At 40.7% G+C, this 27,257-nt stretch overlaps 1 protein-coding gene across 1 annotated transcript; it reads left to right on the plus strand.

Annotated features, from left to right (window-relative positions):
- The first annotated feature begins 508 nt into the window (after positions 1–508).
- Positions 509–27,257, plus strand: LOC139463520 (uncharacterized). The gene is made up of 21 exons (XM_071244791.1): positions 509–598; positions 1,404–1,509; positions 2,110–2,248; positions 7,337–7,532; positions 8,354–8,432; positions 8,793–8,919; positions 14,828–15,023; positions 15,456–15,531; positions 15,793–15,925; positions 16,773–16,968; positions 17,365–17,452; positions 18,596–18,734; positions 19,720–19,921; positions 20,907–20,982; positions 21,380–21,518; positions 22,151–22,346; positions 23,231–23,306; positions 24,374–24,512; positions 25,118–25,307; positions 26,297–26,386; positions 27,183–27,257. Exons 1-21 carry the CDS (start codon positions 515–517, stop codon positions 27,234–27,236), a joined length of 2,721 nt encoding a protein of 906 aa, XP_071100892.1. The 5' UTR covers positions 509–514; the 3' UTR covers positions 27,237–27,257.

Consider the following 27,257-nt stretch of genomic DNA (forward strand, 5'->3'; position numbering starts at 1 on the left):
CGTCATGCCAAAAGACGTTAAAAGATGGTACTTGTTGTTACCCTGTCTGGCGCTCGGCATTAAGGGGCTAAAACAAGGACTGGTCGGCTCGTAGTCAGTATACTGTGTCTGAGTGGGGTATTCATGTTAAACTGCGACATGATATCTCAGTGACCTAGCACTCTAAATCGGCATCAGTCCGGACTAGTACAAGCAGCCACACAAACACACACACACGTGCATGCACGTCGCTATATAAGTGCAATAATCTTGGACGCGACGTTAAACCCAATTTCCCCTCACCTCCTACCAGAGTCGGCGAGAGTATAGTGCTGCCAAACCATTAATCATAAACTGGGGGCTCTGGAATTTGAACCCACGATCGACAGATGAATTGTGAATCGGCTAAGGGAAGCAACTTCTTAATGTAGAGTATTTACGGTAACTGATGTGCAGTTGGTCGATATAAAGTCCGACACAGGCGCTTACAGCACACATCTATGTTCATCTGTACAACCGTCATAGGGACTTGAGGATGTTCACTGTGTATATCTGGTTAGTCATCCTTGTGGATATCCCAACCTTGAGTTCCGGGTGTTCCGCGAAACAGATATATGAGGTTTGTGATTTGTCTGATTATATCTTCACGTGAATGATGTTTACGTAGATACTGTGAATAATTAATAATTTCAACTCTTGGACGTTCCTTCCCTTTTCTTTCAAATGCGAGAGAAATACCAGATACTTTAAAGGAACACCCCTGGCAACGAATTTTCGCTTGAGATTCTCGACAGTACTTCATTCTGGTAATGACCAAACAAGGGTCTTGTGCTCAGGCTCCGTGGCTTCGTACCTCGGTGGCATGGGTCGTTGCGCTTTAAAGGCTCTGGTTTGTCTGGTCCAGACTGTTATATTTACAGGCAACAGTGATATAGACTCAAAGAATTCGGTCAATCCCATGAGCATGGGTATGATGATGGGAACAAACAATATCATAATCAAGGATTCGGACCTATTACCAATGACGGATAAAACAAATCCGCTCAAAGTGTTGTAGTCTTAGATGACTGGACCACTTTTTCGAAAAGGTAACACCCTGAAATATATTGGCGAAAGATACCTTGCTCTACTCTTGCTACTTCTAGACATCCCAACTCAGCTTTCTTTAACATGCAATAGTAAAAGTCAGTGAGTGAGTGAGTTTGGTTTTACGTCGCATTGAAAAGTATTCGTATAGCAGTCTGATGTGGGGTCAAAGCTCAAAATGACGCAGATTTTAGAGGTGTGTCACTATGTGAACCACACGTGTGAATATCGACACTCGTTTGTGTCGAAGTACGGATGAGATATTGTCAATGTTGCCAAGTACGTCGAGATAACGAGGTTTCAATGTATACAGGACACGTATATGCCTTCATTTTCAGCAATTATTCCTTGAGAAGAGTCAAAGGGCATCAGCTATAGCAGCGATGCGCCGGCGAGATGCGGCTCCTGCTAATCTGATTGTGGTCAGCTTTGGTGATACGAAAGGTACACGTGTTCCTAAAGTTTCTTCTCTTTGCCGCGGCGGCCATAACATTACAGCGACTGGGTTGAAACTTTCAACTTCTCACGCTGTGGATCCATAGGCGTTATTGTTTTCGTAAGCGGCCACTAAATTTGATCGGGTTGTCTGGCTCACTGACTTAGTCATTGCACGTCCTTGTACCTCGAAGATGGAATATTGCTGATGCGGCTTAAAACAACATCTACTCAATCACTCTATAATATCAACCACTGGTTTGTCGGATCAGTTTATGTACAAGCCGTGAAGAAGCTTGAATGTTGCTGACTATCTTGAAGTCAGAGTGTCCCACACAGTGATAGGTCAGAACAGATCCCCAACAACCAATGCCGGTCGTCGGAGGCGACTTAACGGATCGTGTAATAAGACATGGGGACTTTGTTTATTACGTTTCATCGTGCCCCGACGGTGTGGACCCTTTACTGGCCGCCCCTACAGAGCTGGAATAGTGCTGAGTGTGGCCTAAAAAAACAAACAGACCGGTTTCAGAATAGATAGGATGAGTTATAAAAAGAACTAAAACACTATCCGCTATTTAAATGTTTATTCGTTTTTATTGGCTTCAGGAAGAGGTGTAGTAGCGGATAGAGACTTTCAACCTGGGGATTTTATAACGTATTATCATGGCAAGTTCTTCACACAGAAACCGGACGATGCCAATAGTGCCTATCTGTTTGAAGTGAACGACTCCGGCGAGTCAACATGGTAAGTACTCCCTACGATGTGTCTGTGAGGTATCAGGCCATGGTCGTTTGGTGGTAATGCACGTATATCAACCTCAAGTGAACTCATCCTATTGTTATTAGGTTCTTCTTCCCTCAGGTTAAGCTAATCTCCTGGCTGCCCAAATAGTTTCAATAGAATACTTCAGGGACTCCTGGGGTAGATTGTACCTCGTCCCAGGAACATTCTATCAAAATATTCTATAGACAATTCCCCTGTCACTGATTATTTACTTTGCACTTGAACACTTCTCCATATAGCCTGCAACCTCGGGGTATCGCGGTACTTGTCATGTACGCTGAACGGAACAAAATGCACCCACTAACCGTTATGATTATTCGTGTTCTCTATATCAGATGTCATTTATTTGATCTAACAATGCATATTTTACTGATAAAAATTCATTATTTACATTAGTAGCTCCGAGTAAAAGCCGGGCCTCGCGCTCTGTTTGACAAGGGAGAGAACTCCATCGTATCGCGGTACAGAGAAAAGTTGTGTATGGAGGTCCGAATGGACAAAAAGAGGACATGATTCTACCAACCACTTAGTATGATCATGCCATATATCAGTGATTTGTCCAGACAAGAACAAATACAGCACAAGTAAAATTCGAAATGTGTTATCTGTAATAGGTATTCAATGCATGTTTACAGAAAAGTAAGAGAAAAGTATTTTAAAAATCAAAAACAAAATATCAGAAATGATATTCTAAGATCGTTTATAAAAAAAATTGGATGACAATAATTTGTCACATAATGGAAAAATGTTAAAAGTCAACAATAAATATATAAAAAAACACTCCTAGTATGCCCAAAGTATGTATTTATCTTTTGGCTACTAGTGAAGAACGTATTTCTAAGTTTGGCATTATGGCCCTTATGATCTCCCAATAGATTCTGGGCACAGAGCGGGAAAAAATGTGCGGACTACGTAACTTCCGTTACCTTATTAGTCGCCATGAATATGCAGATGAGGTCGATAGAGAAAGTTTACTTGGGGAACTGCGGGTTATATCGTTGGCCATTGATAGATGGGGGTAAGGCAATATTACAAAAGATGCCAGAAATATGTATCAACGCATTAATACCTCCTTACTTGCAGCAGACGGAACATTCCGAGGAATTTGAAATTGTTTACGAAGTGAGCACTTCCTTGTTACTGATTAGCATTAATAGACAGCTGCTAAGAGGCGTGTACCGCGTGAAGTACCGGAAATCACAAATGCCGCGATACGATGAATGCCGCGGTACCATGGGGTCCGAGTATATAAAACACATTACAATGCTTACTCAATGCAAAACGACAAATAGTATTTACCTTTCAGTGGGATCAAACCTGTAGCCTCCATAAACTTCAGCGCCACAGTAGCCTAAAGTGCTTCGCTGGCCACAGAGGCGCTGATAACCTACAATGATTTAAAGAATCTCTTTTTTAAGATTACCTGTGCGCCAGCAAGATATATTTTACGTCCGTTTCCCCAAGTTCATTGTGTTGGAAACGTAAAATTGTTGTTTGAGATATGTTTTTTTCGGCTAATATGTCCATCGGATTTTGTTTAATATATAAACACTGGTGGTCGGTGATGAAAGGGTGTTCAGTTGTCTGCATTCTGCACTCGGTTGTTCGCTCGGACGCTGTCGTTCTTATCTCACCTTGATTTATTAAACCCCTTGCGAACTCTTTCAAAAACATATATACAACGGGTCACACACCGGCGCAGTAGTGACTGAGCATGACACTACTGCCACAACTAATTTGCATATGACGTGACAGGACGTTTATGTTCTTTATAAACAAGCGCGTTTATTCTGAAATCAGAACAAACCGGCCTAATGCAAGCATTTCGATGCGCGAAACATATGTTTTGGCAAAATTACATAGATTTGCTACTGCACTTGTGACAGTGAGGCACATGACAATATAGCTTTACACATCAAAGTGACCGTATCGCAAGCTCTCCGTGTGGCCTCGATGAAAGCACGTTGAGCCGTATAGCCAATGTAAACAAAGGATAACTACGCCTATGGTTAATGGACTTTTTAAGATGTTACGAATCCTGTGGCATAGATACAATGCTGGCCGCGTGGAACTCTGGGTAGAAGTGTGCATATTAAACCGAAAACTTCCCTGAAGTGGCCTGGATACACGAAAGGGGAGATAAGAATTGATTGGAGAAGACAAAACCTTTACGCCATTGATTCACTATTAGGTATCCTATTATGTGTCAAATAAAACACACATCCTCGAATGTTTTAACTTGATGTTCAATATGACAATTATATGTTATGTGTAAATTGACTGATACAAACAGTGTTGTCGTAGATGACCTAAATACGGGATGGGGGCACGGGTGGCCCAGTCGTCTAAGGCGCCGCGATTCGCTGTGCAGTGTTGCTTCACTTTGGGCACGCCAGAAACATATGATTGTGGGTTCGAATCCCGGTTCGCCCCAATTATGTTTATAGGTTTGTCAGCACCATACCCGTGCTCGTGGGTTTCACCGAAGTGGTAAACGTCTGAGACCTGCATCACTTCGGGCTTTCCTCCCACATTAAGCTGACACGCCGTGATATAACTGGAATACTGTTAAAAGCGGCGTTCAACCCAACTCACTCACTCACTAAACACTCGATAAAACAGAATTGGAATAAACCAATACTGTCACAGCCAGCTGTCATCCAACTTGAAACGTGGTTCATTCTGCAAGGCCTTAAGGCTTCAAATAACTTAACAATTATAAGTTAGCATCACTATATACATTGTTTGACTAAAAGACTATGTATAAGTGACATAGCAAATAATACTACATATATAGCCAGTATGTTATTTCTGCTCGGATTGGCAAACTATAAGGGGAATTTGGCCAAGACGTCTATCTTAATCTTCAGGTTTATCGATGGTTTGATATCCTTCAATAATGGCCAACGCACAATTCCTTTTCAGATGAACCATTGACTTGCCTTTGCATGTGTTTGTGACGGTGTCACCGGTGGGGCAGGATACGCTCACGTTTTCTCGAACACTTTGTATCAGCCCTATTTGATAGTGATTCATAAACAAATGCTCATGATACAGCCGGAATTGTACAATCGACTTGCTGTTAGAGAGATTTCTTGTGACTATGGAAAGGGTTTTGTCGTGTATATGTCCACTGATTTGTCCACCTGAAATACAAATACAAGAGGCCAGTGAAACAGTGGCATCTGTTTGATATTTAGATCCATGCATAAAGATTCTGAATGACAAAACTTCTCCACAAGACCGTACGACAAGAAGGATGGTTTTTCATTGGCGGGTGATGCCGATAGGGCAGGGCTTACCCTTTTCGCGAACACCTGGTGTCATCACTGATTTTCAGTGGTCCAAACACATAACCTTCACAGCTATTTGTCCCCTCTACACCAAAAGTAATCTGTTTCAGCGGATAATCAAGACTGGTTGGTCTCTTGCATAGACGTTTTATATTCAACTTTCCATTAGGTGGGTACAATGTGTGAAGTCCATTTCAGGTGTCCCCCGCCGTGATATTGCTGGAATATTGCTAAAAGCGGCGTAAAACCACACTCACTCACTCACTCACTCCAGTAGGAGTAGGAGACCATCTGCACCAGGGTTTCAGGTCCTGTCAAGGGAGGCTGGCCTGGAAGATTGATGCAGCAGAAGGAACAGTTCATCCAGCAATGATCTTCGTTTTTCCACAGCTGTAATGGTAGTATGTTTCCTGCTGAACGAAGCATGTGCCTCTGAATTTGCTGTCTGTAATCTGAATGGAGAAATGCTGGCGTACATCTACACGATGTGGATATTTTGCGTCGACACAAGGTGGAGATATCTCTACGTTCAGCAGGAAACATTTCATCAGTATCTTAAGTAGATCGTGTGTCAATGACGTCATGGTGGCACGTGCGTCGATGGCATCATGAACCAACTACATATCAGATTGAAACTACACGTGTGCAACATCTCACAGCTCGCCCACCTTCCGTTGCGCATGTGCTTAACAGATGACCTTAGTTATCTCTAGTGTCCTATGCTTAGCGTGACAGTGTCTGGTGTTGACGGGCATCGACATCGTCATGACTGTTCTCATCTCTTCCGTTAATGTGACAAATGTGATCATCTGAAAATGTGACGTTATACTTAAGGAAACCGTTAGCGTGAACTGATAACCTGCCTTTGTAGTAGGAGCATTGCCACGGAGGCATGATGTCATCATACCCACATTGCATGTCATGACGTGCTCGTTTACCTGGGACATCAAAACACGCGCACCCATTTATGACTTCTTCAAGAGAGCAGCTCTAACGACGCAATTGTGGAAGAAAATTAGGCTGAGATGCAATCCCTCCCTCAGAAAGATGACCTAATGAAAGACAAGAGGTGAGGTGAGGTGAGGTGAGGTGAGGTGAGATAGGACAGAATGGCGTTGACATCTCTCGGCCAGCTACTCGCGGAAGAGCAGCGGCAGCAGCAACAGCATCACCACCAATGGCTTCAAGACTCCCCAAACATTGGACGATCCATCTTCCGAAGCCTAGATCTTGTGAGCAACTGTCAGCGAAAAAGGAACCCACACCCCACTATTTCATCGCCCGTTTTTAAGGCCATCTCACTATCTATTTTTTACCACGTTTACCTACTGTTTTCCAGCTCGATCACCCGAACGCTTCGCATGCCTCCTTTCTTTTCCACTTTCCTCCGCGCATGCGCCCCAAATCCGATCCTCCCACCTCTCGTGATCCAGTCACTACATTTCCATGATGGTGGCACTTCCGGTTCCGGTATATTCTTGCATAAAACGGATCCGGAAGTGTCACCATCGTAGAAAACCCACCACAGTGAGCCCTAGACTGTTCACTCGTGTATCTAAGCACCTCCTTATCATAGGTTCACGTGTTCAATATAGCAAGGATTTTAATATATCCATACTGATACATTATATTTGAAATGACACATTTTCTCATGATTCCGATATGACAATGAGAAATTAAATGAAACGGCAAACTTAAACTGCTGTACGTGAAGAATGGCGCATTGCTATATGTATGCGTGAAATAATGTTTCCAGGATTGATGCCAGTGATGAAGACGGTTCCTTCGGGCGCCTGATCAACGACGACTGGAGAAGCCCCACTGCCGCGTATGAGGTCCTTAGGGTGGACGGACAGCCTCGCGTTGCTTTCTTTGCTACCCGGGGCATTCAGCGTGGTGAGGAGATCACGTACAACTATGGAGAGGACATGTCACTCCCGTGGCGGAAACAGGTACAGAGGATAACAACAAATATTAACTGTAACATCGAGACATTTTCCCACAACTAAATCAGATAAAGCTGTATTTTTTTCTGAAGAGTTCTATTTTTGGTATTATGTGTTATTGAGTTATGTGTTTTATTATTCCCCGGTTGAAATTTTATCATTTTCCCGAAGACATAATGTTCGATATCAGATAACGCTCCAGTTTAAAATAAACGTTTTTAAAGTAGAGAACAAATAAACCCCAAAAGAGGTCTCCTTTTGGCTTCTCTTCTTCCCCCCTCCTCCTGTTACCTCCCTCGCTGTGCCCTGCTAATATACTACCATTATTCCTACTGTTACTACTACTTCCGCTGCCAATCCTATTCAGCAAATAACATTTCTACTACTACTACTACTACTACTACTACTACTACTACTACTACTACTACTACTACTACTACTACTACTACTAAATACTACTACTGGTAATGCTAAACTACTACTACTGTTCTGAGTACAGCTGCTGCTTCTACTACTTCTACTACTACTACTACTACTACTACTACTACTACTACTACTACTACTACAACTACAACTACTACTGCTTCTACTGCTACTATTACTACAACTTCTTCTGCTTCTACTACTACTATTACTACTACTGCTTCTACTACTACTACTGCTACTACTACTATTACTTCGGGTACTTCTACTGCTACATATAATACAAACGTGCCTTAGATAAGAAAAGGAAAATACAATTGCAAATATTGTCATAAATCATGTTTTGTCATTATATGTCAATGGAAACATTGTCTATTGAGAAAAGTATCCTGTTTATCTTACAGACATTAGTGACAGAAGCCATAAGATGCCTAGTAATTGCTCCGGAGTATCTACTGTTAGCTGACTTCGGACCTCCTAAGGGTAGGTGACTAATGTTTAACCATACTAACATGCATGCATCCAACTATCGCCTGTGTTATACCAGATCTCTGTCTACGAAACCCGTTAGGGATGAAGAAGTAGTAGTACCTCATAATTGTTGCTTGACTAGCATGCTACACAACCGATGTGTTGATCGTTGTTCATGCTATCAACCACTGGTTTGTCTGCACCTGACAGAAGTACATGTAGGTTGCAGTGATACCGATGTAATTACTGTTGTTTCAGGTGTAAAACAAAATTCACTTGCCCACTCAGCCTTCGAAAAACTCTTTATATTAGAAGACTTGTTTGACTTCTTCTCCTTTCAATATGAACAGAGATATTCAACTGACATTTCAGGGAGAGGAATAATTGCCGACAAGGACTTCAAGGAAGGAGAGTTCATCACATTCTATTATGGGAAACACATTTCAGAAGGCATTCCACATGGCGACCCGTATCCCTTCAAACTTACACCCAATGAGTGGTCAGTTGTAACTGTAATTAAAGCTGTAGCAGTATCTCTAGGGGTACATGTGGTTTTATGGTCCAACGTTAGGTTTTATACAATTCGTCCCCGCAACGCATAAGACCACATATACCACAAGTGATACTGCAACAACGAATTTATCGTGTTATATGGCAGTGTAAGTTATTGTTAAACAATGACAGCAACTATATTACATTGTTTCTGTTGAGATTCAGTCGAAGTGCATTGCAATGTATTTGGACAAATGATTATTTGTCAGGAATGTAGAACTATTTAATGAAAGCAGTGGTGAGGAAGTTGTTATATTTAGATGACTGATTTATCTGCAAACTTCCGGAATGGCATGGGTGTATGTCAAACATTATAGAAACATGTGACATATTCTGTGATGTTCAAGTGACACTGGACTGGTCTAGCAATGTGTGGAAAGTGCTAGTTCTAAGATTGTTAGACTATATAAGTGGAGCGGGAGCTTCTCTATCTGATCTCACATTACATCAAGACCAGCTGTGGTGTGAAGATCACGTTTCACCATGGATTTCTAGCCTAGGCCTATCTCAGAAGCTTGACCGTTGTTGCAGCGAGGTGAATATTATTCTCGTCATTATCATTTCCACTGCTCTCACATTTTATACTGCCATTGAATATAGTACCACCACTCCATTGTGTATTGCCATTGTAATTGCCGGCAGTAATTTGTATTGATTGTAAACCTAGTTTCTATTGTAATACAACTATTGATTGTAAGGCATTTGTTGTTTGTTTGTTGGCTTCACACTAATTCTTTTATGTACAGAGTTCTGGGTTAGCATATTGTTTCTATTTTGGGAAACGACAAGTAACAATCTGACAATCAATGTTCTATTCTGCCATTGTAAAAGATTTAAATAAATTCAAAATTGATAGAAAACAGCTGATCGATTGAGCTGAGGTTAAATTGTGCTATGCCACGTGCCGTTCTTTGACTGAGGGATATATTCTCAGGGATTTATCCACGTGCAGCCTGTTTTCTTCCGGGGTAGAAGGGATTTATTCTCCAGCTCAGCAATCGAGATCCCTCCCGGGCGAGATCCATAGATGTTATATCAAGATCACGCGAACCAATCAGATATCATCATTCTGACATGGACATATGATAAAGCATTTTTTCAAGATCCCGTAAACCAATGGTGACATAGTGGAACTGAAGATGGTCATATAGTGGAACTGAAGATGGTGAGATGGTGGATCTGTAGATGGTGATAGAGTGGAACTGTAGATGGTGAGATAGTGGAACTGTAGATGGTGATAGACTGGAACTGTAGATGGTGATAGACTGGAACTGTAGATGGTGAGATTGTGGAACTGTAGATGGTGAGCTAGTGGAACTGTAGATGGTGATAGACTGGAACTGCAGATTGTGAGGTTGTTGAACTGTAGATGGTAATATAGTGGAACTGTAGATGATGATAGAGTGGAACTGTAGATGGTGAGATAGTGGAGCTGTAGATGGTGATACAGTGGAAATGTAGATGGTGATAGAGTGCAGCTGTAGATTGTCATATAGTGGAACTGTAGATGGTGACATAGTGGAACTGTAGATGGTGAAAGAGTGGATCTGTAGATGGTCATACAGTGGAGCTGTAGATGGTGACAGAGTGGAACTTTAGATGGTGAGATTGTGGAACTTTAGATGGTGAGATAGAGGAACTGTAGATGGTGATAGAGTGCAGCTGTAGATGCCCATATAGTGGAACTGTAGATGGTGATAGAGTGCAGCTGTAGATGGTCATATAGTGGAACTGTAGATGGAGAGATTGTGGAACTGTAGATGGTGAGATAGTGGAACTGTAGATGGTGAGATAGTGGATCTGTAGATGGTGATAGAGTGCAGCTGTAGATGGTCATATCGTGGAACTGTAGATGGTGATAGAGTGCAGCTGTAAAAGGTCATATAGTGGAACTGTAGATGGTGAAATTGTGGAATTGTAGATGGTGAGATTGTGGAACTGTAGATGGTGAGATAGTGGAACTGTAGATGGTGAGATAGTGGATCTGTAGATGGTCATATAGTGGAACTGTAAATGGTGAGATAGTGGATCTGTAGATGGTCATATAGTGGAGCTGTAGATGGTGATAGAGTGGAGCTGTAGATGGTGAGATTGTGGAACTTAGATGGTGAGATAGTGGAACTGTAGATGGTGATAGAGTGGAGCTGTAGATGGTGAGATTGTGGAACTGTAGATGGACATATAGTGGAACTCTAGATGGTGATAGAGTTGAACTGTAGATGGTGAGATAGTGGAGCTGTAGATGGTGATAGAGTGGAGCTGTAGATGGTGAAATTGTGGAATTGTAGATGGTGAGATTGTGGAACTGTAGATGGTGAGATAGTGGAACTGTAGATGGTGATAGAGTGGAACTTTAGATGGTGAGATTGTGGAACTGTAGATGGTGAGATAGTGGAACTGTAGATGGTGATATAGTGGAGCTGTAGATGGTGATAGAGTGGAGCTGTAGATGGTCATATAGTGGAGCTGTAGATGGTGAGATAGTGGAACTGTAGATGGTGATAGAGTGGAACTGTAGATTGTGATAGATTGGAACTGTAGATGGACATATAGTGGAACTGTAGATTGTGATAGATATGAACTGTAGATGGTGATAGAGTGGATTTGTAGATGGTGATAGAGTGGGTCTGTAGATTGTGATAGAGTGGAGCTGTAGATTGTGATAGAGTGGATCTGTAGATGGTCATATAGTGGAACTGTAGATGGTCATATAGTGGAGCTCTAGATGGTCATATAGTGGAGCTCTAGATGGTTATATAGTGGAACTGTAGATGGTCATATAGTGGAGCTCTAGATGGTCATATAGTGGAGCTCTTGATGTCATATAGTGGAACTGTAGATGGTGAGATAGTAGAACTGTAGATGGTGATATAATTGAACTGTAGATGGTCATATAGTGGAACTGTAGATGGTCATATAGTGGAGCTGTAGATGGTCATATAGTGGAGCTGTAGATGGTCATATAGTGGAACTGTTGATGGTGAGATAGTGGATCTGTAGATGGTGAGATTGTGGAACTGTAGATGGTGAGATAGTGGAACTGTAGATGGTGAGATAGTGGAAATGTAGATGGTTAGACTGTGGAACTGTAGATGGTGATAGAGTGGAGCTGTTGATGGTGAAATAGTGGAGCTGTAGATGGTGAGATTGTGGAACTGTAGATGGTGAGATAGTGGAGCCGCAGATGGTGAGATAGTGGAAATGTAGATGGTTAGACTGTGGAACTGTAGATGGTGATAGAGTGGAGCTGTTGATGGTGAAATAGTGGAGCTGTAGATGGTGAGATTGTGGAACTGTAGATGGTGAGATAGTGGATCTGTAGATGGTCATATAGTGGAACCGCAGATGGTGAGATAGTGGAACTGTAGATGGTTAGACTGTGGAACTGTAGATGGTGATAGAGTGGAGCTGTTGATGGTGAGATAGTGGAGCTGTAGATGGTGAGATAGTGTAACTGTGGTTATAGAAAGCGAAGGAAAACTAAACCGAATCATTATCGGATATGACAAAGTGACTTTAAAGACCACGTTCAAATTGTTTTAGGAATGATTTAAGAATTGTGTATCTGTTTATCCAGAAATCTGTACGTGAAAGTAGCAATTCAGAGAGAAACCAACAATTTTAAACAACCAACAAATGGTATATTATCAACAATTGTATTACAATATTTACTAGGTTTACAATTCAATACAGAGTACTGCAGAGCAAGTACAATGACAGTACACAAAAGAATAAAAACATATTCATATGAGAAACGGTGTCCACTTTGTCATCCGTCTGCTTCTAATCAATGCCTATCAAACAATACATTAAGATGAGATCGAAGTGGTGGCAGTCAGTGATAATGTATTTACCTAGCAACAAATTAGCAGTGGCCAAGCTTCCACGATAGGCTGAGACTGAAGTCAGGGTGAAAAGTGATCTCCACACAAAAGCTGGTCTCCATGTAATGTCAGATGAAATGTGAGATCAAAATTGAATTTCAACATTAAAAATGTAATACAGTTACAATCATTGTTTAACAATAAAATACGCTGCCAAATAACAATATATTATAACACACACTGATTTTTATGGGTTGAATGGATTCTTATTACGGCATCTTGACCTGTTCGATGCCTTCGATAAAATACGTAAGGAATCTGGCATCATTCTGATTGTCATCATGTGCTCAGTGAAATATATGCTGTGAAAAGGACTGGGCGTCTGCCTTAATGTGAATACAAGCTACAGAACCGTTTCCATAACCATCTGCCGAAAGTAGAGTCCGTTGTACTATTCCGATTATATCATGGGCATGTATTTATGAATCGGACAATAAGAAGTGATACTGGGTGTTCTAGAATAGGTGAGCGTATCCTGCCCCACCGGTGACACACGGCTGTTAAATGAAATAGAATATTAAAGGAATACTGCCTGAGAGAAGTAAACTTTTGAGACGAACAATGCCTGTGGGAAATATACTGTTGAGGGGACAATGCAAGCGGGAACAGACATGTTAACGATGTAATGTCTGTAGGAATTATACTGATAACGGGTCAGTGTCTGTTGGAATTATACTTTTAACGGGGCAATGTCTGTAGGAATTATACTGTTAACGAGGTAATGTCTGTAGGAATTATACTGATAACGGGTCAGTGTCTGTAGGTATTGAACTGTTTACGGTTCAATGTCTGTAGGAATTATACTGATAACGGGTCAGTGTCTGTAGGTATTGAACTGTTTACGGTTCAATGTCTGTAGGAATTATACTGTTAACGAGGTAATGTCTGTAGGAATTATACTGATAACGGGTCAGTGTCTGTAGGTATTGAACTGTTTACGGTTCAATGTCTGTAGGAATTATACTGATAACGGGTCAGTGTCTGTAGGTATTGAACTGTTTACGGTTCAATGTCTGTAGGAATTATACTGTTTACGGTTCAATGTCTGTAGGAATTATACTGATAACGGGTCAGTGTCTGTAGGTATTGAACTGTTTACGGTTCAATGTCTGTAGGAATTATACTGATAACGGGTCAGTGTCTGTAGGTATTGAACTGTTTACGGTTCAATGTCTGTAGGAATTATACTGTTAACGGGGCAAAGTATACTGGAAATGCACGGCTAAGTAGATACTGCATGTGGGAAATATAATGTCAAAGGTGTTATGTGTATGGGAAATATTAATTTGAAAGGACAATACCTGTGGGAAATATATATTGTTTCAGGTATTTAGGAGATATATATTTATAGGGACAATGCCTGTGTCAAATATGCTGTAAATGAACAATGCATGCAGAAAAAAGCATTTAAAATGGCAATATCTACATGAAACTTTACTGAAAAAGGGACACTGCCTGTGGATATGATACATGTAAAGGGACAATAGCTGTGTGAAATATACAGTTAAATAGACAATGTATGTGGGAGGTTTACAGTTATAGGGGCAACGCCTGTTGCAAATACACAATTCCGACTGTAAACATGTAGGAACACACTGAGTAACAGGTTTTCAACCTTTCTATCTTAGGCTATTATATTTGTAGTTGTTGGAACATAGATTTGGTTGTACACAAGTCGGTGGAGGAAAACAATACCATTAAGCTCAACTATTGATTTTCGATCTCTGTAACAGTGGGATAGGTCCATCTTGCTCGATTGAGTTTATTTCGGCAAGAGACAGACCAGGTTCATTACACGCATAATCGTCTACGATTGATTTTTTCTGGCGAAATACGTTATGACAGACATATCATAGCTTGTGACGAGGTAAAACATTTTCCTGTTCTAGAAGTGGATAATTTCCTTTCCACTTTTTGATGAATATTGGTTCTGAAATAATGGCCGCAGTGACCATGTTTCAATCGTTGTAGGATCGATGCTTCCGAGGAGGATGGGTCCTATGGAAGGTTGCTAAACGATGAATGGAAACACCCAAATGCCAGACCGGAAGTAGCTGACGTTGATGGACAACATTATATAGCTTTCTACGCATCTCGTCCAATACAACGTGGGGAAGAAATAACTTATTCATACAACAATAATATTGATTTTCCTTGGCGGAAAAAGGTGCAGTAAAAGTAAATGTTTACCATAGTTGGTGTTCAGAGATACAGCTTCCTATCTATATGCTGAGGGGGCAAATATAAATATTACGAATCCTAAATTGGTTATATACAATATCTTTGGTTACTGGCGATCTATAGCCCTTTGTATATTCTTTTACATGATCTAAAACTAGTTTTATATACAATCTGTGATACTCTAGTTATTGTACTGTCCTTCGATGACAGGATTTTATACACTCTGAATTTAATGGTTGTTAATGTATACTTTTGTCTCGTCACGATGTGGCTGAAATATTGCGGACATGACGTAAAATTGTAATTCACTCACTCACTGATTTATTGGAAAGCATGTATCAATTCATTATGTTTTGTTTCGCCGGAACTCACCATTCCACGTTTCAATGCATCCTAATGTATAAGTTTGTTATTTTAGGGTGCAGAAGAAGCTATCCGCGAATTAGATATTTCTCCCAAACATCTTCGCGTGGTTGACTTTGGTTTTCCAAAAGGTTTGTGGGATTCAATTTTTTCATATACAGAGAAATCTTCAATGTCCTCCACGGCCCTGACATCTTACTTTGAAAATATTTTTAGCCTAACAAAACAGTATGGTTTAATTTGGGCAATGCCGCTGGTTACAATTGTCCCGCCGCCCTGACACATGGAATATTGCATTAAATTGTATATGGAATATTGCATTAAATTGTATATGGAATATTGCATTATAAATATACACTCTCACTCACCTTTAAGCTGTCGTATCTCAACAGGGAGAGGGATTGTCACTGCTGTGGACATTGAGCAAGATGGCTTCATAACCTTTTTCCATGGGAACTGCGTGACGGAAGACCCACGGAACGCTACATATTCACTAAAGATAGACGCAAATGACAAAAGTATCTGGTAAGGTGGCATGCATATATATTACATAGGCTATATAGTACGTAGTTTAGATCAGGGTTTACCTCGCAAGATCAGGAACGTGTAATTCTTAGCTTCTAGTTTCACGAGCAATCACAGTCCATACATCCTTGATATGTCACATTGAACCTTGCTTGTCATGTTTGTCTCATCCCCTGAAAAGCAATATGACGGTGATCTGGGCCGATTGGCATCATGAGCATCGATTTACGCAATTGGGATACTATGACATGCATCAACCAAATAAGTGAGACCGACCACCCGGTGGTCACCTCTTACGACAGGCGTCTCATGGGACAAGCATGGGTTGCTGACGACCACTTCTAACCCGATTCTTGACGGGGACAAGCATGGGATGCTGACGACCACTTCTAACCCGATTCTTGACGGGGACAAGCATGGGATGCTGACGACCAATTCTAACCCGATTCTTGACGGGGACAAGCATGAGATGCTGACGACCAATTCTAACCCGATTCTTGACGGGGCATAATCTAGACTGGTTACGCTCCGGCGGTGACGTAGTGTATTTCTCTGTGATGATCAACTTGAAAATCGCTACGTGAATTCATGACCCGGAAACATTTGGACTTTCTGACTTCTATTTGAATACAACCCGAGAATATCGGGAAATAAGTCAAACAGTGACAAAGCGAATAGTATTGTCTAAAATCAGTACAATCTCAAACTCACGTGGCTCAACTCAAATATAACAAATATTCAAGTATTCTTGTTTAAGGTCTATTAGAGATATAAATTGTTAAGGTGTATCTGAAACTTATGATTACAGAGTTGTTAATAATTGTGTATCTCAAACATATGATCAAAGGATCGATGCCACTAAGGAAGACGGTTCCTATGGGCGACTAATAAATGATGACTGGAGGCAGCCTAATGCAAGAACAGAAACAGTTATCATTGACGAAGAAACACATGTCATCTTCTTAGCTAATCGTCCAATAGAACGAGGAGAAGAGATCATGTACAGCTACAACACTAGCACTGAACTCCCATGGCGTATCAAGGTAAACGAGCATCACTGTGCTTGGTTGCGAGAGAGGGAGTGAATGTTGTTTAACGCCACAGTCAGAAGTATTCCGACATGACGACGATAAGCTGATGGCGTATTGCACCCTAAAAACTATTTTCTGAAATTGATCCCACCGAAGTCGACATATATTTAAACACGGGAGTCAAAATACTCAATCAGTGGATTGTCTGGTCCAGACTCGATTACTGACAACAAACAAACAAATACTTACTGATGCCTTCATTTACAGAATTATTCTTTATAACTATGTGTCTTTATGTACTTTGGCACTGGTGTTGCGGATTCTAAACTCGCCTACGGTGTTTAGTCCGGCGATTATGATTATTGCTGACAGTTCTAGCTGTGGTATATTTTCTAATTTCCCAAACAGACGCCATGGGAGGAAGCTGCAGATGCCATTCGGAGCGCAGATGTGGCGCCCTCCTCTCTCCTGGTCGTTGACTTTGGTCACCCGAAAGGTACAACGCTAATTATCAAATTAATGCATCTCATTTTAGAAGTGAGTGAGTTGGTTTTAATGCTGCATTGACAAGTATTCCAGTTATATCACGGCTTGTCAGTTTACTGTGGGAGGAAACCCCGAAGTTATGCAGGTCTAAGGCGTTTACCTCTTTGGTGAATTCCACGAGCACAGATATGGTGCTGACAAACCTAGAAACATAATCTGGCAAACCGGGATTTGAACCACCGATCCTCTGTTTCTTGCGTGCCCAAGGGACACAACTCTGCACACCGAATGGCAGCGACTTAGACAACTTGGCTACCCGTGCCCCCGTGATTTTATAAGAAGAACTTACTTAATTATTATTTTAAGTTATGCAATATTCACAAATTATGCAGAATATTTTAAGAAAAACACAGTATTTTGAACAGTTAAAAGATACTGTTATCGATTGACGATATCTTCCAAACGCCTTCATGTCATTGTAGAGTATTAATGTCCATTTTAGAAATTGTAAAATGAATATGAGTTAATTGGATGTCCCAGGAAATATACACTGCATATGAATACTTTTCTTGATAAGTATCTTGTTTTCAATCCTCAACATATCAAGTTTGATTAATGTTTATCAGGGCAACTACGATGTAGTTGTTAGAGAAGCGTATGATGTCATCCAAAATTCTGGGCATCAAATACACAATACCACTCAAAAATTTGATAACACGTTGACATTAACGTTAAGCCTCTATTGCTCAGAACAGGTTTGGCTTCATGTTTTGTCGACACGTAGCATACTATGACGATTATGTTGAATAGGATCTGTTGGGACATGAGCATTAGTGAGTGAGTGAGTGAGTTTGGTTTAACGCCGCTTTTAACAGTATTCCAGTTATATCGCGGCGCGTCAGCTTAATGTGGGAGAAAAACCCGAGGTGATGCAGGTCTCAGACGTTTACCACTTCGGTGAAACCCACAAGCACGGATATGGTGCTGACAAACCTAGAAACATGATCGGGGCGAACCGGGATTCGAACCCACAATCATAAGTTCCTGGCGTGCTAAGGGACGCAACTCTGCACTCTGCGGCGCCTTAGACGAATGGGCCCCCCGTGCCCCCGGGACATGAGCATTAAGAGCACACATATTTTATATGTTACAGGAAGGGGCGTGGTTGCTGCCAGGGATTTTAAAGAGGGGGATTACCTGACATATTATCATGGCCAACATTCCCTAGAAGAGCCAAGTAATGACGATAAAACCTACCGCTTTCGAATTAACAACAATGGTAACACCTCTTGGTAAGTTCCAGTACGATTTGTAACAATTAAATATACTGTGGTCGAGTCGAAGCTGACCTCAAGGGCTCCAATTTGTCGCATGCAGGCGTTGACATGTCATTTATAGGCAACGTCCATGGCCCTTACATGGAGAAAACATGCATAAGTGTCAGGGGTAAGAGTGATGAGTGATATATTCCGAGCATATGTGGAATGGTATATACTCAAACGTTAATAAACTCGACTGACATAAGCTGACCATCAAAAGAAACTTGACCACTCCAAAAATGAAATCGCAAATATCTAAAGAAAACACAAGTTCAAACTAAATCAACGCAAAACACATCGTCCAAACATAACAATGCTCTGTGCAGAAAGTGATAAAGGCCCACGGCACGTTTATTTTCAGAAAATACGAAAATGTGAAAAAGATGCTACGGACGGCATGTCAGACAGTCACACTGATAAAATATATCACACATCAGACATGTCCTGACTGACATTCGAACCACGCGAGCGGAACCTGGGTATGATACAGATGGCAGTTAGCCACGCCCACATTCACTCTAATCTCCAAAAGACAGGGGTTGCGGGCGGCCCAGGTGTAACAGGCACCGCCATTCAACATACAGGGTTGTGTCCTTTAGCTGTGCCGGGATCTGCTGACCAATCCGAGATCCTTCTCCAGTCTGATCCGCGAAGACCGGGGTTAGAATTGGACTTCAGCAACCCATGCTTGTCGTAAGAGGTGCCTTACGGGATCGGGTTGTCAGTTTCGCTGACTTGATGCGTGGCATCGTATCCCAATTGTGGCTCAATTAGATACGACGTTCTTGTGTTTGTTCAAGTAAACACTTGAGTTGCCCTTGCATGTGTTTGTGGCGGGTGCTACCGGTAGATCAGGACTCGCTCATTAATTGGTAGTGATTCACAAACAGATTTATGGTGTCCGGCTAGAATTTTGTGGCCTATATTTAAACATTTATTGTCGTGCGTTTCTTCGAAGGACCGACGCCTTCATGGAGGATGGCTCATATGGGCGACTAATCAATGACGAATGGAGGGCCGCATTGTCAAATGCTGCTAAAACAATAATAGTTGTGGATGGACAACAACTGATAGCATTCTTTGCTTCTCGAGCTATACCACGAGGGGAGGAGCTCTTGTACAGTTATAACGACGATATGGAATTTCCGTGGAGAAAGACGGTATAGTGACACACATTAACTTGGCCAACAGGTATCGGTGTGGTGTAGTGTTTAACCCCCAAACGCCCTGGCATACATTTTTGTAGTCATAATAGTTTGCATTATTTCTAAAATATTAATTGTCAGCTTCGGCCGAAGGGACCGTAGATTACACTCACTGGTGACGACCAGTTAACATACCACAGTCTCTAAGGACCATACCATTTAGCCATAGAAGCAGGTTCTTGCTGATGTGTAAGCTTTCTGTAGGAAAAAAATCCAATATTGCCAAGAATTATTTGTGATATATCTGATGATTTGATTAAACTCCTCGATTGGTAAATATTGAATATCCAAAGTGTTCTTTGTCTCAAGGGTGGGAATAAGGCACACCATATTTTTACAGTCCTGTTTCATTTTCATTAAGAAATGGTTTCATCTATAATGTTTTTCACAGACGTATGTTTTGAAATGCTTTACATGCTTTATAAAACAGAATACGCCACATAAAGACCATGGAACTGTAGTGTGACAGACTATAGGCGGTACATCAAATAAGCACATGCTAATCACAACATGTCGTCACATCCAAGGAACCGGCTACGTGAGACGAACCCATCATGGCACTGAAATAAAGCATCTGCTCTCAATCTGCCATTTTCACTCAGACATGGCATGGTGAAATCTCATAAAAACAATCACTTCTCCTTTTCTGCACTTCCGGAGATTACAGAGCTTGGCAACGATATGGATACCTGGCCTTGAGAACACTTAAAACAATCTCCTTTGAATATTCGTTATTTCATGCAAAACATGCAATACCAGCCACATTTGCTTGGTTGCTAATTACTTCGAGCTGTTTTGAAAACATTTCCCTGGATCATTTCCCAGACTGTATATGTAAAGGTTGGGATGGGAAGAAATCCACGTCCCGTTAACCTTGTCTTTTGAGTATATTTCGCTTAAATATGTTTTAGCCAAAGTATTTGTGTTTATTTATGATCAGGAGGTTGTTGAAGCAGTGCGACGTTCAGACAGTGCCCCGGATTATCTTGCTGTTGTCGACTTTGGTCAGCCTAAAGGTAATCATCTTCTCTTTACGCGGCATTCCGTGCATACCTTCTTAAGCTGCTTCGTTCCAATGATGATCCTTGGTACATGTATGTCACTCCATGGGTTTCACAAATGTGGTAAATCCGACATTATGTTACACTCTGTGAATTGACTGAAACACTGTTAGAAGCGGTGTTCAAGACAAGCCATTCACTCATTAATATGTTAATGAATTCTACACTGTATTTATCAACCGTATCATAACGTTTTATATGATATCATGTGCAGTTAATATGTTCTGCGCTCAAATTTGGTTATAGTCCCGTTTAAGGAAATTGCCGCCACATAAAACACTTAGTTCTACTCGTAAACTGTAAACTACAGGTTTGGCCTCTAAAGGTGTATCAGATCATCTTTAAATTACAGGTAAAGGAATTGTTGCCGGGAAGAATTTTGAAACTGATGATTTTATAACGTTCTACGCTGGGGAACGCGTGTTTGACGAGTCTGCAGTCGTCAATTCAACGCATCTGCACCACATCCAACAGGATGACGGTGATATTTGGTAAGTTACCTACTTACTTGACCCGTGAAGGTTCTGGGTAGAATAGGTCTTCAGCAATCCATGCTTGCCGTAAGAGGCGAATAGAGGGATCGGTAGGTCAGGCTCGCTGACTTGGTTGATGCATGTCATCGTATCCCAATTGTGTCGATCGATGCTCATGATATTAATCACTGGATTGTCTGTTCCATATAGCTGGAATATTGCGGCAAGCGGTTGCAGTGTCTGATTTGTGTGTTTTTAGGTTTTCATAATCTTCAAAAGAATAGGCGTTACTCACTAGCCGACAATTGTTTCCTGATTGGCTAATGATAGAGTGGGTGGAGCTGGTGCTGCTACGCGGCTTCACACAGTAAACACAATGGTCTTTACCTATATGCACCTATACATAACATATTGAAGTTAAATCTTAAATAATCATACCTCTACAAATAATACTATCACACCTACGAATCGAATTTTTTAAAACTCTACGACTTTCATAATGGCCGGATTTTTTCTCCCACATTGAGCAGACTCATTTGAAATACTGAAATGCTGCTCTACAATTGTTTAACCAAACTCACAGTGAATATTACATGGTAAACTACCTGTTCTTGTTCCACTGTGGTGCTGATCATGTGTGTATCCCACAGGATCGATGCCTCAAAGGATGACGGGTCCTATGGCAGACTCTTGAATGATGACTGGAGAAAACCCAACGCCAGACCAAAAAGTATAACCGTTGATGGAGTCATTCACATTGCATTTTTCGCTAATCGTCCAATTCACCAAGGCGATGAAATCATGTTCAGCTATGGCAGTAGTATGGACTTTCCATGGCGTAAGAAGGTGAACAGGAGAATATAGTACTTGTGTCATATTTATTTATTGACATCTTTGTATGCACCTTTCTCTTCACCATTGGTTGATTCCAGGTGCTAGGTTTATTATATATTCAACACTCGTCCCACCAAGCCATAATGACAATATCTTTTCTGGTATGTTTTATTTCATGCTCTCCGTCACAATATCGAAATTGATAGTTATTGAATGCATTACTTTTACGTTAATGAGTTGTGTGACGTCATATAAAATTGATGAAGTGACGCCCCTGTTCACTTCACTCCTGTGAAAGCCCACCAAACGATCATTTTATATTTTCTTCTATCTGAATAATATCTGAACCTCGGGATTGATATTTCATCCATTCTCTCCATCCTCTTCTTGAAGTGCATGACACCCATTCATCCATTCATCCAACTTGACGAATACCTCCCAATCTGGAACTTAATCCTTTCATTCGTCCACATTGATACTTCACACACAGAGAATATCATATAGTATATCGTCAACTCATATATTCATCTACCTTGTTACGTCACTTAATCAGTAGATCATCCATTCACCCACATTGATTCGCCACTCAATAAGTCTTTCATCCAGTCATTCATCCATTCATTCACCTTGATACGCCACTCAATATATCTTTCATCCAGTCATTCATCCATTCATCCACCTTGATACGCCACTCAATATGTCTTTCATCCAGTCATTCATCCAGTCATCCACCTTGATACGCCACTCAATATGTCTTTCATCCAGTCATTCATCCATTCATCCACCTTGATACGCCACTCGCTTTCTTTCATCCGGCCGTTCATGTATTCATCCATACCATATTGATACTTCACTCACCCAGTACTTCAACAATCATTTCTTTCTGTTTAATTCAGGAGGCAGAGGTTGCTATCCGAAGTAAAGACATCGCACCATCGTATCTCGTTATTGTGGACTTCGGCCAAGTCAGAGGTCAGCTGTTTACAAATTGATTTAATTATTGTTAATGGTTAGTTGCATAATAGTAATATTCACCTGTGTATAGGACTATGCTTGAGTATGCTTCAAGCTACGAATAGTATACTTACGTTTTGAGAGATAACTAAAAGTGGGTAAGAAAAAAACCTTATGTGACAATCCTGTTCGAAATAAACATTATGTTGATATAGTTTTGTCTCGGATGAGAATAACATGGAAATAATCCAGGTGAGGATTAATGTTCAGAAACATGGAAATCTTTTCAAAACAAAAATAAAAAGACAACCTTGTGCAAGATGAGAATGATGTTTGTATTGAGATGAGAATTATATCGAGATACTCGCGGCATTGCTCAAAATCGAAGTAATGTCGAGATACTCGCGGCATTGCTCAAAATCTAAGTAATGTCGAGATACTCACGGCATTGCTCAAAATCTAAGTGATGTCGAGATACTCGCGGCATTCCTCAAAATCTAAGTGATGTCGAAAAACTCGCGGCATTGCTCAAAATCGAAGTAATGTCGAGATACTCGCGGCATTGCTCAAAATCGAAGTAATGTCGAGATACTCGCGGCATTGCTCAAACTCTATGTTATGTCGAGATACTCGCGGCATTGCTCAAAATCTAAGTAATGTCGAGATACTCGCGGCATTGCTCAAAATCGAAGTAATGTCGAGATACTCGCGGCATTGCTCAAAATCTAAGTGATGTCGAGATACTCGCGGCATTGCTCAAAATCTAAGTGATGTCGAGATACTCGCGGCATTGCTCAAAATCTAAGTAATGTCGAGATACTCGCGGCATTGCTCAAAATCTAAGTGATGTCGAGATACACGCGGCATTGCTCAAAATCTAAGTAATGTCGAGATACTCGCGGCATTGCTCAAAATCTAAGTGATGTGGAGATAATAGTTTCGTCGCGAGGTATCTGAGTAAGAGATATTGTAATGAGGGGTAGAGGCCCCATTAGGAAAGCTGTTTATTCAGAACATGCCCAGGAGGGAAGATCATTTGCCTCTTTAGAGGATTTACATCAAATCATTTTGATTTTGTCTTTTAGGCAGAGGTGTAGTAGCTGCGAAGGACTTTGAATCTGGTGACTTCATTGCGTATCTGATTGGTCAGCGTCTGTCCGAACAAGCCCCGGACACGGACAAATCCTTTCTGATTGAAATTGAAACGGGTGGTAGATTTGTATGGTATGTTCATCAGTTAGAACCCGAACATCTCTTAAAGTTAACTAATATTATTATGTTCAGGACACGATAACCATTTTACTGTGGTATTTAGTTTCACTTACCTTTTTGCCTAAATTTTGAAGCGATTTTGTTCAAGAAATACAAACTTGATTTTGAATATGTATCTATCTCTTCACTTATCTCTGTTGTTGAACTTCTTTGGTGATACTCTAGTGTTGAAAGTAAGTCTTGTAATAAATACTGTGATCAATATGAAGAAGCAAATTCCTGAGCCCATCAGGACCGGAGGTTGTCATCTTGGTCTTCCCAAAATAGATTAATCTGGAACAATTCATCAGATCCATCTACATTTACTCTTGGCATTATTGGAAGTTATGTTATTTTATAATTCAAAAGAATTAAGCAATTTATTCACTATGATGTTTATAATAGTCCTCTTGTAAGCGAATAACTCGATACATGATGTATGCTGCAAGCGTTTAATTATTTATTTATTACACAGGTCAGTGGATCAGTATGCACTCGATTTTTCGTTCTCAGCTCCCTGGGGAATGTTTCATCATGTTTTGAAAGGTACCACAACCCATGTCTTCTTATGTTCCCAGGGTTGATTTTTCTTGTGACAAAGTCTCCTCCGGACGGCTGATTAATGATGACTGGGTGAATCCGAATGCTGACATATATGCGATACATGTAGATGGGGAGATGTATATCACTTTCTTTGCCATCCGCGATATACAACGAGGCGACGAGATCACATTCGACTACCGAAGCGACAACTATTGGCGAAAACAGGTATCCAATAGCACACGTTCATATCAAATAGAAACCTGGAGATGATGATGACGGTTGACGGAGAATGTCAGTAATTGATGATTCATGTCAAGTTGAAAATGTTCCTTGACAAGTTTTATCTAAAGATGAGTGAGTGAGTGAGTGAGTGAGTGAGTGAGTGAGTGAGTGAGTGAGTGAGTGAGTGCATAGCATTTAGCATTATGCAAGCCATATGAAGACGGGCGAAACCCTAACTGGAATATGACATTGTATGAATAAGCTGCATGAGACACGGGTCCCCGCTGCCTACCTTTCACCATTGACGTACTATTAGGATCTTTTTAATAACAGTAGCCGATTGACCTCGAAGGCGGATGAGAAATATTGGCGAATAGATCAGTGGTACCTCTCACATGCGAAGGCAAGTCAATTGATCACTTTACACTTGTTGAATGTTGTAACCTTCATCCAACAAGTTTTCAGCAAGAGTCGTATGAAGTCGTCGGTCTTGTCACCCAGTCTTGTGGGTAGTTGTTTTGTCACACTGAATCTTTATGCATAGTTATATGAGTAAATATGAAACGGATTAGGTAGTATCACTGGTTTCTTTTATGTCTATTTCAATTGGGTAAACCAATGGAAGGGGAATTGGCTAATCATATGTCATTTAAGAATAGGTCTAAGATTTGTTGATGACGCCACACTCAGCAGTGTTCCAGCTAGATGACGGTTCTTGCGACAAGCATACGTTGACAAGTTCCAACCCGGGGTTAAAGAAAATCCATTTGAACATGACCGGTGTAGTCCACTGAAATGTCACAACACCGACCAAACAATGAGTTAAAAATATGAAACCAGCCTTTCTTATTCTCTCTGCTGTGATATGTTATTTATTTCTCTTTTCTGTTTTTGGGCTGTGCTTTTTGTGGGCTGTGTCTGTGTGTTGTCTTTTGTGACGTGACTTCATGTCACTACTCACTAGATAAAATATGTTATGAATTATATTTCAGGATGGCCTTAAAGAGGTTGATTGGACGGCTACAGAAGCATGTAGACAGATCAGATCCCGCACCACTGAATACAACAAAGCAGTTAGACAGGTAATGGGTGCTAAATCTCACCTGAGTGTCCTTTGAGATCAAATATATCAACACGAGTTGATCAAAGTGGGAAAACTCCGAGGCTTGCCGTGGATTTGTTCCACTTTTATCAATGAGGGTTGATATATTTGATATCAATAGACACGAGGGTGAGATTTTATTTATCATCCAACATCATTCTTCCAACCTTTTCAGTTTGTAGACAGTGATAAGCAGTGTCTTAAGTGTAAAAATTACTGCTAACAGCTTTAGTTGTAGAGCCATTAGTGATGTCATTTGATTGTGACGTCATGGTAACCAAGTTACAGATAAACATCCTTCTTGTTCAAGCATTACTTTTAACATAGGGTATTCCGTATAACACTGGCTTTTAGGCACCAATACATTAACTGTTGCGTGTCGGTTCCCAAATTGAAACAATGTGTTAACCCAGAAATCTGTACAAATACAATGCAATGAACTGCTTCTGAATTTGAACAGAAACAATGTAATACAGTTACAATCTATCTTTAACAATAAACTTCACTGCCATATAACATAAGCAACATTATTACATACAATTAGCAAGCTGCGATAATGTAGGTAGATTATATTCCAAAATCGTACTATTTCAATGTTTTGAAACACGAAATTAGGAAACATACTTATTGTAAACTAAGGATTCTATAATATTTTAATATATGTATGTGAAAGGAAACGAAACCTTGGTTAATGTACATGGAGTTACTTTGTATTAATCAACAAACCACATTCTACTTCGCGACCGTTTGAATCAGAGATTTCACTTTTTTTGCAGGGTAGAGGACAAGAAGGAAACCAATGCCCGAAAGACCAATGTCAGAATTCTTAAAACAAAATACAAACATGCTGT

This window comes from Haliotis cracherodii, unplaced genomic scaffold, assembly GCF_022045235.1.
Source record: "Haliotis cracherodii isolate W230 unplaced genomic scaffold, xgHalCrac1.p SCAF_16, whole genome shotgun sequence".
Classification (NCBI taxonomy): domain Eukaryota; kingdom Metazoa; phylum Mollusca; class Gastropoda; order Lepetellida; family Haliotidae; genus Haliotis; species Haliotis cracherodii.